Raw genomic sequence first — 15919 nt, 5'->3', positions numbered from 1 at the left:
TAACATTGCTATCATATTTACTTTTTAAATTTTTTCTCTATAGACAAGACTGATTGGAGTTCTTTGACTGTGTAAACAATTTTTAAGCAATAACTTAGGGTTCTATAGAGGAGCATCATACAAAAAGTCCTAAGTATTAAGTAACTATATTAAATTTTGAATAAAATTAATATAAAATATAACATATTTTATCTAGAGTGCATTGTGCATTTGGGGAGGTCTTTGAACCTGTTCAAAAAAATCTATAAATGTATGCTGTTTTTGAGAGAAAAAGACTTATCCTATGATTGGCAAAAGGATCTATGGCCTAGTATGTAAAATGAGACTGTGCTTTCATTTCCCAGCCTCCCAGACCAGAATAATCACACAGAAACTATATTAATTACAACATTGTTTTACTGATCACTCAGGCATATTTCTAGCTAGTGCTTACGCCTTAAATTAACCCATTTCTATTAGCCTTTGTATTGCCACATGGCCATGGCATTCACTCATCTTTTACATGTCTTGCTTCCTCAGCAGCTGGGTAATGTCTGACCTGACTCCAACTTCTTTTTCTCTGTATCTCTATTAAGATTTCCCACCTGGCTTTACTCTGCTAAGCTGTTGACTGAAACAGCTTTATTCATTAGCCAATAAAAACAGCACATATAAAGAAGGACATCCCACATCACTAGTAACTATTAAGACTCATTAGGTGTGGGCCTACATCATGGGGGCATCCAAGTGTTCACCAAGTGCTACCTTCTCTCCCATTTGTCGGCTTTTTAAATCTCAGTGTGTAGTATTGCTGAATGTTGTAACTGTAAATTCTTCTAGTTAGAAAAGTAAATAGGAATGGGAAAAGGAAGGAAACTATTTGGTTCTGGAGTTTCTATAGACCACAGCAATGAAAACAATCTTGGGAGAAAAGTCTTACTTCCACTTTATGGGAATTTGACCGTGGGAATCAGAAATAGAAGAGGGAAAATGAGTTAAGAGTTGAATGACTGTAATCTAGGAATCAAATGGGTCACTTGGGCTACTCCAGTATAGTAGGTAACAAGGAACATTCTGAATATGTTTTGAGGTTTAAAAACAATATGGAAGACACAGGGGAGAGACTATCAGCTTTATTGCCTAACTGACTGGAGGGATTAGTTTCCATTTCCTGAGATGAAGGCAGTTAAGGTAGAAGTGGCTAGAAACCAATGGTTCTCTTTTGAAACCTGTATGTTTGAGTGGACAGCAAGCCTAGGACAGACAGACTAATGAACTTATAGTTAGGGAAGAGACAATTCAGTCACCAGTGTATAGATGAGAGTTAAGCCACGACACTAAATGAAATCACATAGCTGATGACTGCATATGAGAAAGACAAAGCAAGGGGGCAGAGAAGATGGACAGAAATCCACAAGAGCGAGCAGAAGGGTACAGCTGGTGAGTTAGTAAGAGAGTCGGGTGAGGCTGGGAGACTAAAGACTGATGGAAGAAAGTTTTGAGAAAGGGAGGAGGATGGTCAAGTGGGATTCCAGCCAGAGTAACCCTGATGATGGGGTGTGGCACTGCCGGCCATGTTAATAGTCTTGGTAGGAGGCCTGGGGAGCGATGGGGACAAAAGTTTGAGAGGACAGGCTGCGTGGAAAGAAGTGAAGAGACAGAAGAAACCTAGGGGTAAAGCAAGTCAAGGGGCATCTGTCGCATTGTGTGGACCCCAATTCAAATTGCTCTAGAAAACGAATATTGAAGAAGGATGGGTGTGTGTGTGTGTGTGTGTGTGTGTGTGTGTGTGTGTGTGTGTAAAGGCAGATGAGGGCATTCTTTTTAAAGGTAACCTGTCTCTGTAGCCCAAGCTGGCCTCAAACTGGTAGCAGTCTCTAGCTGCAGCCTCCACTGTACCCCCAGACCTGGTTATCGTTATTTTCTAAGTGCGACACCACTGATATTATATATATTTAAGTCTTTTCATTTTAAATAACTTGTTAGTTAAGTGTTATAACTTCCAGAGTTTGCCTCAAGGAAATAAAACAGTAACAAGATTGTATAGGAGTAATAATGAAATAAATTCCCTGCAAATTATGATCATTGAGCTGAGCTATGGGTTCATTATACCATTCTGGTCTGTTTTTATATGTTTGAGAATGTTTCTTAAAGGAAAAGAGAAATAATGGAAAGAAATTAGTTAAGGTAGGAACTACAGACAACTGAAAGTTAGAACACAGAAATAGATTTCATTCTTTATAGTCAGTCATGTAACTATGGATCACAAACTGTTAAAAACATTTAAGGCCGTCAGTTATACTATCAAATTTTCTAATTAAAAAATAGGTTCTTTAAAAACAAAAACAATGCTTAAAAGCTTGTTGTAACCTGAATGTAAACCATATTGTGGATTTCAAATCACATGGATTCTATTAGAATAGCTGTCTATATAACAAATGTCTCTCAAAATCCTGGATTTTGTGATAACTTTTTATGTAAATTCCCTCACCTTTTTATTGAAGAATTAGCATTTTTCTATTTGTTGTGGTTTCAATATCTTTATCAAAATTCATGTTGAAACTCACTTGTTACTAACATTACGGTATGTGCATGTATTATACAACCTTTAAGATGAGATCAGCATACCACCCTTATGAAGAAAGTGGGCCAGGAATGAGTTGGTTACCATGACAGCAGGCTCCTGAAAGAAGGGAAGTTGGACTTCTGTCCTGTGTGCTCACAAGATGTGCAAGAGGCCCTCACCTGATGTGGCCCTCAGTACTGAGCTTTCCCATCCCAGAACTGTTTAAAATAAGCTTTCATCATAAGTTACCTAGTCAGTGATATTCTGTTATACCAGCAAAAAAAAAATGCTGAAGTGCCAGTATGTACCATTCCTGCAGTCACCTGGCAGTCCTGTACTTTTCACGACTGCCCAGGGCAGGGTAGAAGGTGATTGAGGACCATGGCCTCCCTGTCGTGGCTTTGCAGTGCTGCTGCTGCTGTTTTCATCTCTGAGAGAAATTACAAATGAGGAAAAAGGAGCCACTTAGTTGTCACTACATCCAAAAACTCACTTCACATATTATGAAATACAAAGCAACTCCAATATGAAAAATGAAATACATGAATATGAAAAATAACAGGGATAAAACACTTATCTCCGCTATGGGAATAACACAATAAGAATGGGAGCAAAAGGCAGCATTCAGAGTTACACCAGACCAGGTAATGATGGGAAGAGACCAGGGCAGTATGGGATGCACCAGCCAGTCTCTTGCTTGGGTCACCATCAGATCTCACATGATCCCAGTGCTGTTAGTCCAGGGCCAGTCCCTGAGCTGTCCCAGAAATGTCTCCAGTAATCCAGGAAAGACAACACTGTGCTAGTCACATTAGCTTGCTGTGACAAAGACTTGAGAACAGGGATGTCAGAGGGTGAACTCCTTATCTGGGCTCGTAGATTGAGAGGTGTGTGATGAGGGCACTGACTGAGCAGAGCTACTGCCAGCATAGAGCCTGGGAGCAGAGAGAAGACACGTCCATTTTCTCTTTTACTTCTGGGCCCTGTGGGCCAGGTCCACCCTTCTTGGTCATCTATGGAAGTACCCTCGTGGACACACCTAGAATTGTTTAATCTAGGCATTTCTCAATCTCATCAGGATCATAGGATTCATGAGCACAGCATGTTGTTTTAGGTGGACATAGAGAAATCTTTTTCTTATCTCAAACGTGTATGACTCATGGTCTTGACAAATTCTTACAAACTGGTTAAACAGTTCACAAGCATTGCCAATGTACCATGGCCTCATGTTGTAATACTGATTGTGGGCCCTGCTTCCAGCATTCCAGAATGGCAAAAGGGCTCGTAAGGCTAACACAGCACTGGCCTCAACTCAAACAAGTGCATGACTCCAGTTACTCATTACAGTATCTTTCCAGTTCTCTCCGTCAGTGCCATACCCACCCGGAAATAGCACTGTCATCCCCAAATGTCGCATTATCGGGGAGTTAGGAAGACAAGCCTTCTCTGGATTTGAGCAGTATGTTTATTAGTTGTCCTTGCTACGGTATGAATGTGACACTCATAAAGCCAAAGCTTAAATCAGGCAGCTTACTTGTCCTGTGGTAGCTTGAAGGAGAATGACCCTCTGTTCCTCCTGAGTCTTGCTGTTTGCTTGCTCCGCGTGTTTGCTGTCGTTTCTCTTTCTGCATGACCCATTCCGTGCTTCTCTTCCACCTTACTTACCCCCGGCTTATCACATCCTGGCCTTAGTTAGCCTCGAGTACCCTGAGGCTGCCCAAAATTTCCACTTCACTCACTTTCCTGCTACACAGAACTTGATTTCCTTTGGACAAACATACCCATCTCTTAGCCCAAGCTAAAATACAGGATAGGGCAAACAAAATGGAATGGCACCTCGAGAACCCTGCCATGTGCTGTGGTTTGACCTGTGCTTACCCAACTCTTGACATGCACACCAGCACCAAAGAGTACTGACCTGGGTTATGATAACACTCAGGACCTTCATCCTCTTTGCATGGGCATACTGCCCACATGTCTAAACATCCCTATATCTTCCATGTACAGATCTATAGAGACTTTTTTTTTGTTATAGGCCTTGGCTGTACAGCCCCATTCTTCCCCTATCAGATTACACTGTAAGAATTGTAGCCTTGGGTCTCAGACGAACTGACCTGCAGTGAGTCCCATTCTCCAATATTGGCTGAGTAGCCAGCTAGGGTGGGATCTAAGCAAAAAGCTGGTGTTGGAGTACGGCTTCAGAAACTCAAGACTAGCCTGGAATGAACTTTGATATGGCTGCTTACTGAAAGCACCCTGACAGTTCTGATGACTTTATCCCCCAGCCCACTGGAGTGGCCTGTACTTCTACCAGGGGCACTGCTCCGTATGTCCAGGTGTGTGGTTTCCCTGTGGGATCTACAGTCTCTAGACCTTTCCTCCTATGCCCAGGTCCTCCAGCATTTGCCGAGGCTGCTGAAGGTCTGCCCCCTGAAGAGGGAAGGAAGGAATCAACAAATGCCTACATGTGTGGTGCTCCCTGTGCCAGTACTGATCTCCACACGTGACTTGACTTTTTTTTTAATCACACTGAAAGCCACATCCAGCATATTCAAAGCCATTTCTTTCCTCTCTAACCTATCCAGCTCTCACCAAAATTCTGTCTGATCAGTGTAGCAGCTTTCATCAGCAAATCTGAATTCCTATTCACTTCAGGAGTCAGTAATGTGAGGATAATGGAATGGAAAAAGGAGGTAGCAGCGTCCTCAACACCTGGGAAAGTGAGAAACACCATTAAATGCCTTAGCAACTGCTTTTGTAATCCTGTATTTCTGTGTGTTAATTGTTTGATTACCATCTCCCCCATTCATAAATACCTCAAGACCTGGACCAGTGTCTTTTCTAATGATGAAAAGATGTAGCCATGGCTCTGCAGCAGGACCGGTGTTTAACACGGATCCACAAGGATTCAGAGAACTCCCAGTCTTGTGTGGAAATCCAACTGTTGCTTTTTTATTATTTTTCTTTACTGAAATGAAAGTTGGATCCTCTCAGGGCAATGTGAACATTTTCTATCTCCTTGTGCTCCTGTTCTGTTTCCCTTTCCAGACCACCCACGGAGCAGCAACCTGGCTGTTTCCGATCGCTTCCCTCTGCCTATTTTGCCATTCCAAGTCTCCAGCCTTACAGCAACCCTATTGTTATGTCCATCTATAATAGGAACTCTTTACAGCTTTGCAACGTCAGTTAAGAGATTAGTTAAATGTGCAGTCACCCTTCTCTACTCATTTTCTTGCTCCTAAGGTGTTTTTTTTAAAGTGCTGAAAGCTAAGTGCTTCCCCAGAAGGCCGTTTTGGTAATGCTGTGTTTATCTAGGATTTCCAGCCTCCGTGGTAATTGTACTGCTGCGTGTGGGAATATGCAGCTGTGCCAGTAATCATAAGGTATGGGACAGCGCTGCCTGTGCAGCCGAGTGGATGAATCTGGTGCCACTGCTCATGAGCACTAGGCTTCCGAGACAAGGGAGCCAGAAGGGCAGGGCGAAGATGAGCTCACTGTGCCTGTGTGACACCTTTCTACATTCGGTAGGCCAGCTTCTCCAGCATTATTTAGGACGGAGGATTTCCAGCTGGGACCTTAAACGAGTGCAGGATTTGAAATGTAAATGGACACGTGAGTCTCGGGGGCTACAGAGAATGATGGAGAAAGAGGCGTGGCCAGCAGTATCGGTGTCCATTTATGTGGTCTGTGGTGAGGAATGCTGCAGTCACAGCCCAGCACTGTGTACTCTGCCTATAGCGACTGGGCCTTTTGTCTTAGGACAGTATCTTGTTCAATTGTTTCTAAAATCATTTAAGGAGGTTTGGGAGTTTTTATATGGCTTTTATATTCATCTGTGTATGTTGTGTGTCACTGTGGGCTCATGAACCGTAGGGGAGATGTCTTTTAAAGTGTACATTCCTGAGTCCCAGGTCAATAAAACAGTTTCTGGGACTGAGGCTTTGACCATATCCTGACCAAACTACTCAGTTGGCTCTTTTGTTCCCTAAATTTAGACCATGTGCTGAAACTTAACTATTAAGCCTCAAATATCCAATGGAAGTAATAGCCCTGTGAGCAGCCACCAGTCAGCTTTGTTGAAGTTCCTAAGGTCGGGATTTTGTGGAGCCATGAGAAAGGGCAGGCCAAGGAGAAGGAAGGGATCCTCCCAGGAGGAAGGAACAAAGACAGAACAGCCGAGGAGCCAAAGGAAAACCTCCCTCCGTAGTTTTCCCCAGGTTTAAGAATCAACATTAGTTGAGTTTAGCAAATGTATGTTGACCTCTTGTGGCATAGCAGACACCAGGGATAAAAAGGAGAACTAAGCCACTTCCCTCAAGGAGGTTACGGTTTGGTAAAGGACGCTCTTAAAAGAAGTCATTTGAATGAATTTGGTAAGTCCAAAGACTGAGGAGCAAGTAAGAATCTTTGAGAGCTAAAAGAGACCCTACCAGAGAGAATGAAATGCTACACGGGAAGACCAACCTAAGATGGTGACGGGAAACCAGGCCCACACTTCCTTAGTCGGGAGTACAGTGAATGGGAAAGGCAGCCAGGCATCCTGGAGAGGCTCAGCCTGCAGAGATCTATGTCTGTGTGGCTTTTACGGAGCTCTGTGGCCAAGCATCTAGGGCTCCTGGACGAGACCTATGGATTTCAAGTCAATAATCTCAATACGTTCATTTGGTTGCTTCAAAAACATTCTACATCCAGAGTGTGGCCACATTCTGAGACATTCCACACAGAACTGATATCAAACTTATTCAAAATAGATTTGGGGCTGTTTTAGCTGTTGTGGAAGGTTATACAATAACAACAGAAAGGAGCCGACAGACGAGGAGGAGCAGAGGAGCGTACTCTCTCTACAGCCTTTACGCTGCTTTCAGCTAAAGTTACCTGTTAAAGCACATAAAAACTGAGGCAGGTTTATCCCATGACATAAAGAAGTTTTTTTAAGCAATAAATAGGTGACTGAGTGTGTCCTGTAAGACAAATGACTTATGCAGAAGTGACAATAGCACCTATTGCTATAAAAATACCTTTGTCTGATAAAAGCCAGGAACTGAAGAAATCATGGGGTGACTTCTGTAACCCTCCTGTTTTTCCAGTTCGCAGCTCACCTTGTGAAGATGAAATATCCAAGAGTCTGCATTCTAGACGGCGGCATCAATAAGATTAAGCCAACAGGACTCCTCACCGTCCCTTCTCCTCAGATATGAAGGACCATGTGCATGGCTGACCAGCAGAGAGTGGCATCGCCCCAGGCACAGCTCTTCACAGGCTGTCTCCCTGAGACACAAGTGGACATCCAGACCACTGCAATGCCACAAGTTTTGTCATGAATCACTGTGTAAATCTTCTGAGCCCAACATTCACCTGTCTAGGCAGGAAACTTGACTGCACATGTATTACTGAAGGAATTTTCTTAATAGTGAAATCTGATCATGTCTTTTTACCCCACTGCCACATAAAGCCGGAGGAATTCAGCTGACAGGGCAAATTTAACATTATCAAGACTTCAAGATGCACTGAGAAAGCTGCATCCACCGCTCTGAGCAGACTGTCCTGACAACGGGGTTCAGAAATAGGGTGTGAAATCACCACCTTTTCATTACAGCAGGAATTAGAAAGCTATTCATAATAAATGTGGCATTTGGTAACTCACAAGTGTGTGTGTGTGTGTGTGTGTGTGTGTGTGTGTGTGTGTCCATTGTGAAAAGTGGCAGCAGCACTCTCAGAGAATGGGATTTTAAAACCAGACATATTGATAACTTGTTTGCCCACTTCCTATGGCAGGAACGCAAAGTGACTCACACAGCTTCTCTGCTCTGACACATACAAGCCTGTACAGGCAGAGGCTATAATCTTAACCTTCACATGATGCAGAGGCGACAGCGTCTCCTGCTGCTTTACCATGCCACAGTTTTCCTTCCGTGAGTAACTGAAGCTGTGCAGACTGTGGCAGCATGCACGGGTCTAAGGCAGGTGGGCCCCAGTGCTGAGAAGGGAAATGCACACAGGCCCTGTCCCTAACCAAGAAGCTATCCAGGTCAATAACCACTCACAAAGGAACATTAGTTCTCCAAGGGAGTCTCACTGGGGGTAACAAACCACGTGTAAGGGCAGGCCCCAGGCTCATCAGTAGAACACCATCACAGCATGAACTCAATTTTATTTTTGGAGTTTTTTTGTTTTGTTTTGTTTTGTTTAGGGATGGAGGAGGTGGTAGTTTGGTTTGGTTTGGTTTGGTTTTGTCTAGTGTTGCTTTGTTTGGGCTTTTTTACCTGATTTTTTTCTTACATATCATTGTTTCTTATTTTGTGTTTTTTACTGTTTTCATTTGTGTGTGTATGTGTATATATGTGTTTCTTTGTGTTATTTTTATTTGTTTTCTTTTAATCTGGTCTTGTTTTATTTGTCATTTTTTTTCTAAATAGAGAAAAAGAAGGCATGGAGTTGGAAGGGTGGGGAGGATCTGGGAGGAGATAAAGTAGGGGAAACCATGATCGGAGTATAGTATATGAAGAAAAAGGAGGGCACTTCCTTCCTCTCACAGACACAGACTGGACACTCACATCCCTTCTACTGGTCCAGCAGTGGCCAGACTGCGCACATATGGCTGTGACCAGGAATTGACAAGAAAAGCTGAGATTTCAGCCTCTGGCTGAGAGCCATCTCTCAGCTCAGAGACCCTGAGTACACTGTGGGAAGAGAAACTATGTACTGAGAGCCAGCCAAGAGCCTCTGCCTTGGCCACATTATTTGAAAAAATTAAATGCTGGGCTTTACTGAATCTAAGAGACCAGAATTGTATATACCATAAATATGTAATCAGAAAAACTAAGACATTTCATCATTTGTAAGAGGAACATTTTTTTCAGTGAGATACGTCCTTAATTTCAATTGTGTTTCAAAAGTATTCACTTTTTATAACTTCTCTTCCTCTTCATTGTGAAGACTGTCTGATCTGAACATTTGTACAGGCACCTCAAGTTTCTGGGCCATGATGTCATTCTTACTGTCTTTATTTTCTTTGCATTTAATTTGAATTCTGTGTGCATATGTGTATGGGTGCTGTTATCTGCACATATGGTGTCATCTTCTTATTCACCCTTCTGGGTATTTTCGTTTGCTTTGTTTTGAAGACGAGGTTTCTGGCTGAACCTAGAGCTCACTGCTTGTCCAGATTGACTGGCCAACAAGCTCCTGGTCCTTCTTCAGCCTCCAGCCTAGAATTGCAGATGCAGTGGAGCCACCATGCTCCACTGTTTAGATGGGTGCTGGAGATCCGAACTCAGGTCTTCATACCTGAAAGACAAGAACTCTCCCCACTGAGCCATCTCCTCAGTCTGCATCTATTTTTAAGTAAAACATACTTTGCAAACCACAAAATTTACCCTTTTATGGTGTGGGACTCAGTGGTTTCTTCATTATATTCATGAAGTTGTGTTGTGGTTACTTAAAACGCTGATTGGCCAGGCAGGAAGTAGAGGTGGGTCAACCAGACAGGAAGTAGAGGTGGGACAATGAGAATAGGACAAGGCTAGGGAGGAGAAAGCTCCCTCCACCATTCCTGCCCAGATCACCGAAGAAGCAACATGTGAGCTGACAGCTGAAAAACGAAGGTACTGAGCCACATGGCTAACACAGACAAGAATTATGGGTTACTGTAAGATGTAAGAAATAGTTAATAAGAAGATTGATCTAATGGGCCAATCAGTTTATAATCTTATGGAGTCCTGTGTATGATTTTCTTTGGGGTTTGCCAGCTGTGGGGTACTGGGCGGGACAGGTACCCCAACAAGCTGGCCCGTCATGTTACAGTTACTACTAGGGTCTAATTCAAGATCATTTATATCACCCCAAAACAAAATATTATATTTATTTGCAGCCATTTTCCTATTAACCTCTACTTCGTCTTTGATTTAATTTTTGAACATTGAGTAAGACAGGGATCTAACGTCACTTTTGCATAAGGATATCCAAGTCATTTAGATTTTTCTTGGTGGCCTACAGAGATGGCTCAGTCTTATAAAGGCTAGGTGCCCAACCAAAATTATACTTGGTTATTTACCAAATATCTTTTGAATATCTACTATGTAAGATGATAATGTGACCAATAGCTATCATTGTGTGACCCTTACATATTTTCTAAAGAAAAATAGGCTTAGAAAAACTAACCAGTATTTTCTAATACCATTATTAGACCATCATGTACCTTGTCGATTGCCGCTGGTTTTCTTCAGTCTTTAGTGGTTTGATTCACAGTAAGAGTGCAGCACTGACAGCTAACTCAGGGGAGTTGATTCAGGTCTTACGCATAAGGCAGAGAAGGGAATAGAGTGACCTCAGTGTGACTTGGTAGAGCGACAGATAGGAGAGGAAGAGGACAAGAGCGTTGTGTCAAAACCGTGAGAAGAGAGTAGTAGCCCACCTCCATCAGGATCTTCCATGTGATTTTTCTTAAAACAGAACACACTTGGGGCTGGAGAGATGGCTCAGCAGTTAAGAGTGCTAACTGCTATTCCAGAAGGGGTTCAATTCCCAGAACCCATAAGGCAGCTAAGAATTATAACTTCAAGATCGGACACCCTCACACAGACAAACATGCAGGTAAAACACAGATGCAAATAAAATAAAAAACAAATAATTAAGAAACAACACACTTAGGTGTGTTCTAAAAGATGACTAAATGTTTTAACATAAAAATTTTAAAGTAATTCCTAATATTCTCAACTGCAGCATCCAGGGCATCATGGTTGATATTGTTGATAGACTGCATTCACCTAGGAGACAAGCCTCTAGGCATGTCTGTGAGGGAGTTTCCAGTTGGGTAATTGAGAAGCCCTACCTAACTGTGAGTGGTGCTAGTCCAGTAGGCTGGGGTTCAGGATGGAATAAAGCAGAAAAAGAAAGCTGAGCACCATCATTCCTCCTCCATCTCTGTTTCCTGACTGTGGATGTCATGTGACCAGCCACACCCAGTTTCTGTTACTATGACTTCCTTTCTGTGATACAGTGTATTCTAAAACTGCAAGCAAAATTTGCCCCATCCTGTGCTGTTACTGTCAGGAAATTTTGCACCAGAAACAAGAAAAGTAATAGAGCATGTTAATCCATGGCAGGTCATATCAATAAAGTTGACCTTAGCAATTGTTTCTTAAAGTAAACCCATATAGCAGTCCTTTATAATATATATATATTAGATTTATTTATTATATATATTGTGTTCTGCCTGCACACCAGAAGAGGGCACCAGATCTTATTACAGATGAATGTGAACCAGCATATGGTTGCTGGGAATTGAACTCTGGAACTTGGAAGAGCAGGAGTGCTCTTAACCACTGAGTCATCTTTCCAGCCCTAGAGTATATTATTGATATCACTACTGAAACTATTTCTGGCATCTATATTCCCTTCTACTTAGAAGGCCCTTACTACCATCATCAGCAACACACACACACACACACACACACACACTTAATTTTTTGATCCAATCACCATGGTAAACCTTCAGTCTTCTCTGGTTTATCCATGCTTCCTTAATAGCCTCAACTCGGACAAGATATTTCATTTATACTTCTAGAAACAGATATTATAACAAAAAGATTAAGAGAAGATTAAGGAGAAATACATTACATTAATGAGGAAAAACTTAATTAAATTAAGCCTATTTGGACCAGAAACACTGATGACATTACTCAAGATGAATATGCAGAATTCTATAAGAGCCTTCAATGACGGGGAAGATCATTTGGCAGTCAAGCGCGTCTCTATAGAAAGTCAGTTGGAGTTCAGGGCATTGCTCTTCATTCCTCTGTAAACTCCCTTTGCCCTTTTAGAGACCAACAACAACATCAATCTGTATTTCTATCCTGTGCTCACCTTGGTGGTGTGGGAGAATTATCTGTATTCTGTCAATCATATTTTAATAAAACACTGATTGGCCAGGCAGGCAGTATAGGCGGGAAAGCCAGACAGGAAGTAGGGGTGGAGCAAAGAGACTGGGAGTATTCTGGAAGCAGAAGCTCTCTCTCGGCCACTCCTGCGCAGATCACTGAGGAGGCAGCATGTAACTTGCCCAGCTGAGAAAGGTACGGAGCCATTATGGCTAACATAGATGAGAATAATGGGTTAATATATGTTATAAGAGTTAACAAGAAGCCTGACCTAATGGGCCAATCAGTTTATAACCTTATGGAGTCCTGTGTGTGATTTTTCCTTGGGACTTGCTGGCTTGTTGGGGTACTGGGCGGGACAGAAACCCCAACAAGCTGGCCCACACACTACACCTTGGCAGCTGTGATGAGCTTGTACCTGAGTACCTCAGCATTATCCATGGCATGGTTGGCTCCAAGGATTTGCCCTGGAATGTCTTCCAAAGAATTCTCCAGCAGATCGAGATCCTGAGAGTCATCTGCAGAAACGTGGTGAAGAAGTGCCTTGAGCTCTTCTCTGAGCTGCCTGAAGACAAAGAGAATTAGGAGAATTTTTATGAGGAGGCCTTCTCCAAGGATTTAAAGCTTTGAATCCATGAAGAACACTGCCAGTGCCTCTCTGAGTTCCTCCACTAACACACCTCTCAGCCCAGAGATGAGATGACCTCCCTGGCAGAGTGTGTGTCTCACATAAAGGAGGCACAAAAGTCCATCTACTGTATCACCAGTGAGAGCAGGGAGGGGTGGCAACCTCTGCCTTTGTAGACTGTGTGCAGAAGCAGATCTTTGAGGCAGTGTGTATAAGCAGGGCTTTGAGGCGGTTGTATGACTGAGCCTGCTGATGGGTACTGCATACAGCAGCTCAAGGAATTTGATGGAAAGATCCTGGTCTTGGTGACTAAAGAGGCTCTGGAACTACAGAGGACAAGGAAGAGGAGAGAATGGAGAGAACAAGTTAAAGTTTGAGCATCTCTGCAAACCCATGAAGGAGATCTTGGATAGGAGAGTTGAGAAGATGACAATCTCCACCACACTGTATTGTGACAAGCACCTATGGATGGACAGTCAACATAGATTAGATCATGAAGACAGCTCTTTAGACAGCTCTACAGTGGGCTACATGGTGGTCAAAAAGCACCTAGAGATCAAACCTGACCGTCCCATTGTGGAAGTCCATTGCAAAAGGCTAAGATGAACAAAAATGATAAAGCTGTCGAGGACCTGGTGGTGCTGCTGTTTGAAACTGTTCTGCTCTCCTGTGGTCTCATTGAAGGATCCCCAAACCCACTCTTAACTGCATCTTCTGCATGAGCAAACTAGGCATGTGCACTGATGAAGATGAGGTGACAGCAGAGGAGCCCAAAGCTGCTATTCCTCCCTGCACTTGAGAGTGATGAAGATGCCTTTGCATGGGAAGCCCATGCCCAGTTTATGGCTCCCAGTAGCTCCCCCCAACAGCCTTGGCTGGCCCTGACCCACCTGGCTCTGTCATGTCTAAAGGTTCTCTTCTGTCCTATCCTTGTGCCTTAAGGCAGGGCAATCTGCTCCCTCAGAATAGCGGGGTTCAGCATTGTGCATTGTGGGGGTTTTGTTTGTTTTATTTTATTATGAAATTAAAAGTATACAAAATAAAGCAGATGCAGTTTCAAAGAGAAAAAGAGATATGAAAATTAACTAAGAGAAGATCTAAGAGATCCCTGGCATAGCAGCTCTGAGCAAAGAACCCAGGAACTGAGTTGTAGCCCACGCAGGGACACAAAACCTAACCTTAATCCTCTGGAAAGGGAGTCCATGTCAAGACTTTAGAAAGTGATAGTCTCACAGATTTCTGCCCCATACCCTGATTAGAAGAACTGTCTGCCAAAGGGAGAAGCTGCAGAAGACATTGACGTTGAAATTCTCAGTGTAGGGAGATAAACCCATTGTAGACAGATGGATTTAGAACAGGCACGAGGGGGTGTACTTATTGACTATTTAAAACTAAGAATTATAAATTATATAAAACTTAGAAAATACAGTTCCAGACCTTTGTATGACCCATCTTTTTTCCTCTTCCAAATATTGATAAAGTGATACTTCTTTAGAGGTTTGTATCGAGTGTTTTCTCACATCCCAGAGGAACTTCTACTGTTCTCTTCTGCACTGGAGCTCACCAAGGCAAGAAGACTACTGCGTTGCCACCATAAGGCGGGCTGTGTGCTTCAGTCTGTCGAGCAGCAATCCCACGGCTGTGTATGCTGCCTCTAAACACACCTATCACTAATCACACCCTGCCATTTTTCTTAGTATTTATTAGTGTAGAGGCGAGAGACAAGATGATGTTTATTATATATTTCTGTTTGGGTATTCAGTCTGAAGACCAAAAACTTTTTACAAATCCTTGGGTTTCATGTGGAAGAATTGCAAGCCTCCCTGTCTCATGGTTGACATTTCACAGCACGTGGAGTTGTAACTTACCATCTCTCAGTTGCCTCGAATGCAGATTTATCTCATGTATTACAAATACAACACATAGGAACTGGAAAAATTTGAATATTTTTGTGTTCCTGAGTATTTTCCATGCTGAAGTCTTAAGATAGTTATTTGCCGCATGAAGGTTGAACTTCGACCTCGGCAAACAATAGTTTCTGTCAGTAGAGCATGACATGCACGGCTCCTCCTATAGCAGTTAGGCCTAACGTCTCCTGCTGGATCAACTGCTTAATTTCATATCCCTTTCAGACAGTGTATTTTTAGCTGGCACTGTCGACAGCATTTCATAGTCCTCTTCTGTTCTAACGCTCACTGTAGTCAACAAACAGCATAGATGGGTACCAGGCACTATGCTGCCAACTTTCCAGGACTTACACATTAATCCTCTCCGTGGTGGAGTAAAACACTGCCCTATCTTGGCTTAAAGCCGGTTTGGAACTACAACAAAAGCATTGAAAGCATTACGACAGATTCTAAATATTGCTTCTGGAGTCAACCTGTGAAAATATTACTATATGATACATACGGCTTTCTGAGAAAGACAACGTGCGGACTACCAGCCTTTCAAATAGCCAATTAGAATGAGCACAGTATAAAATTCTTAGATAATGATGTGAAAATGACAGTTTCCTTGTTAAGTCTGACAGCTTTTTTGACTATTAAATTCTTCTCAATTATCTTAACATACATCTCAGTCCTTTAGGAAAGAATACCTTAGTAACTTAGGTTTCTTATTATGCTGGAATTGGCTAACTAGCAGCAGCTGAAGATACTGTGCCAATCTCTTCCAAACTCCCTTGCTAGTGATCCTACATTATGGTAGGCCATAATCAGCTATTTCATGAGTATTTACTTCACAGAAATGGACAGTTGTCACAATTTGGGGCTTTTTTTTTAGGTAACCAGTAACATTTACCAGCATACCACTGATTTCAACCCTCCTGGGGTCATATTTTCTATAAATTCTAAATCATGAGAGAAAAAC

At 42.5% G+C, this 15919-nt stretch overlaps 1 protein-coding gene and 1 pseudogene across 3 annotated transcripts in view; both read left to right on the top strand.

Moving 5' to 3' along the window:
* The window catches only part of Tbck (TBC1 domain containing kinase), a 144477-nt gene extending 136286 nt beyond the window's left edge, over positions 1–8191 (top strand). For all 3 annotated transcript variants that reach the window (XM_048456743.3, XM_048456744.3, XM_048456745.3), the window contains exon 26: positions 7633–8191. In XM_048456743.3, coding sequence (XP_048312700.3) covers positions 7633–7743 — 111 coding nt within the window. In that variant the 3' untranslated portion in view covers positions 7744–8191. The remainder of the gene's footprint in view (positions 1–7632) is intronic.
* A 4039-nt stretch (positions 8192–12230) lies between these two features.
* On the top strand, positions 12231–14493 carry LOC148119341 (heat shock protein HSP 90-beta pseudogene; annotated as a pseudogene).
* Positions 14494–15919: the final 1426 nt, after the last annotated feature.

The sequence above is a fragment of the Myodes glareolus genome, chromosome 17 (assembly GCF_982192425.1).
Source record: "Myodes glareolus chromosome 17, mMyoGla1.1, whole genome shotgun sequence".
NCBI classification, from domain to species: domain Eukaryota; kingdom Metazoa; phylum Chordata; class Mammalia; order Rodentia; family Cricetidae; genus Myodes; species Myodes glareolus.
Note: the sequence above shows the minus strand (reverse complement) of the source record. Positions and strands in the feature narration are given on the sequence as shown.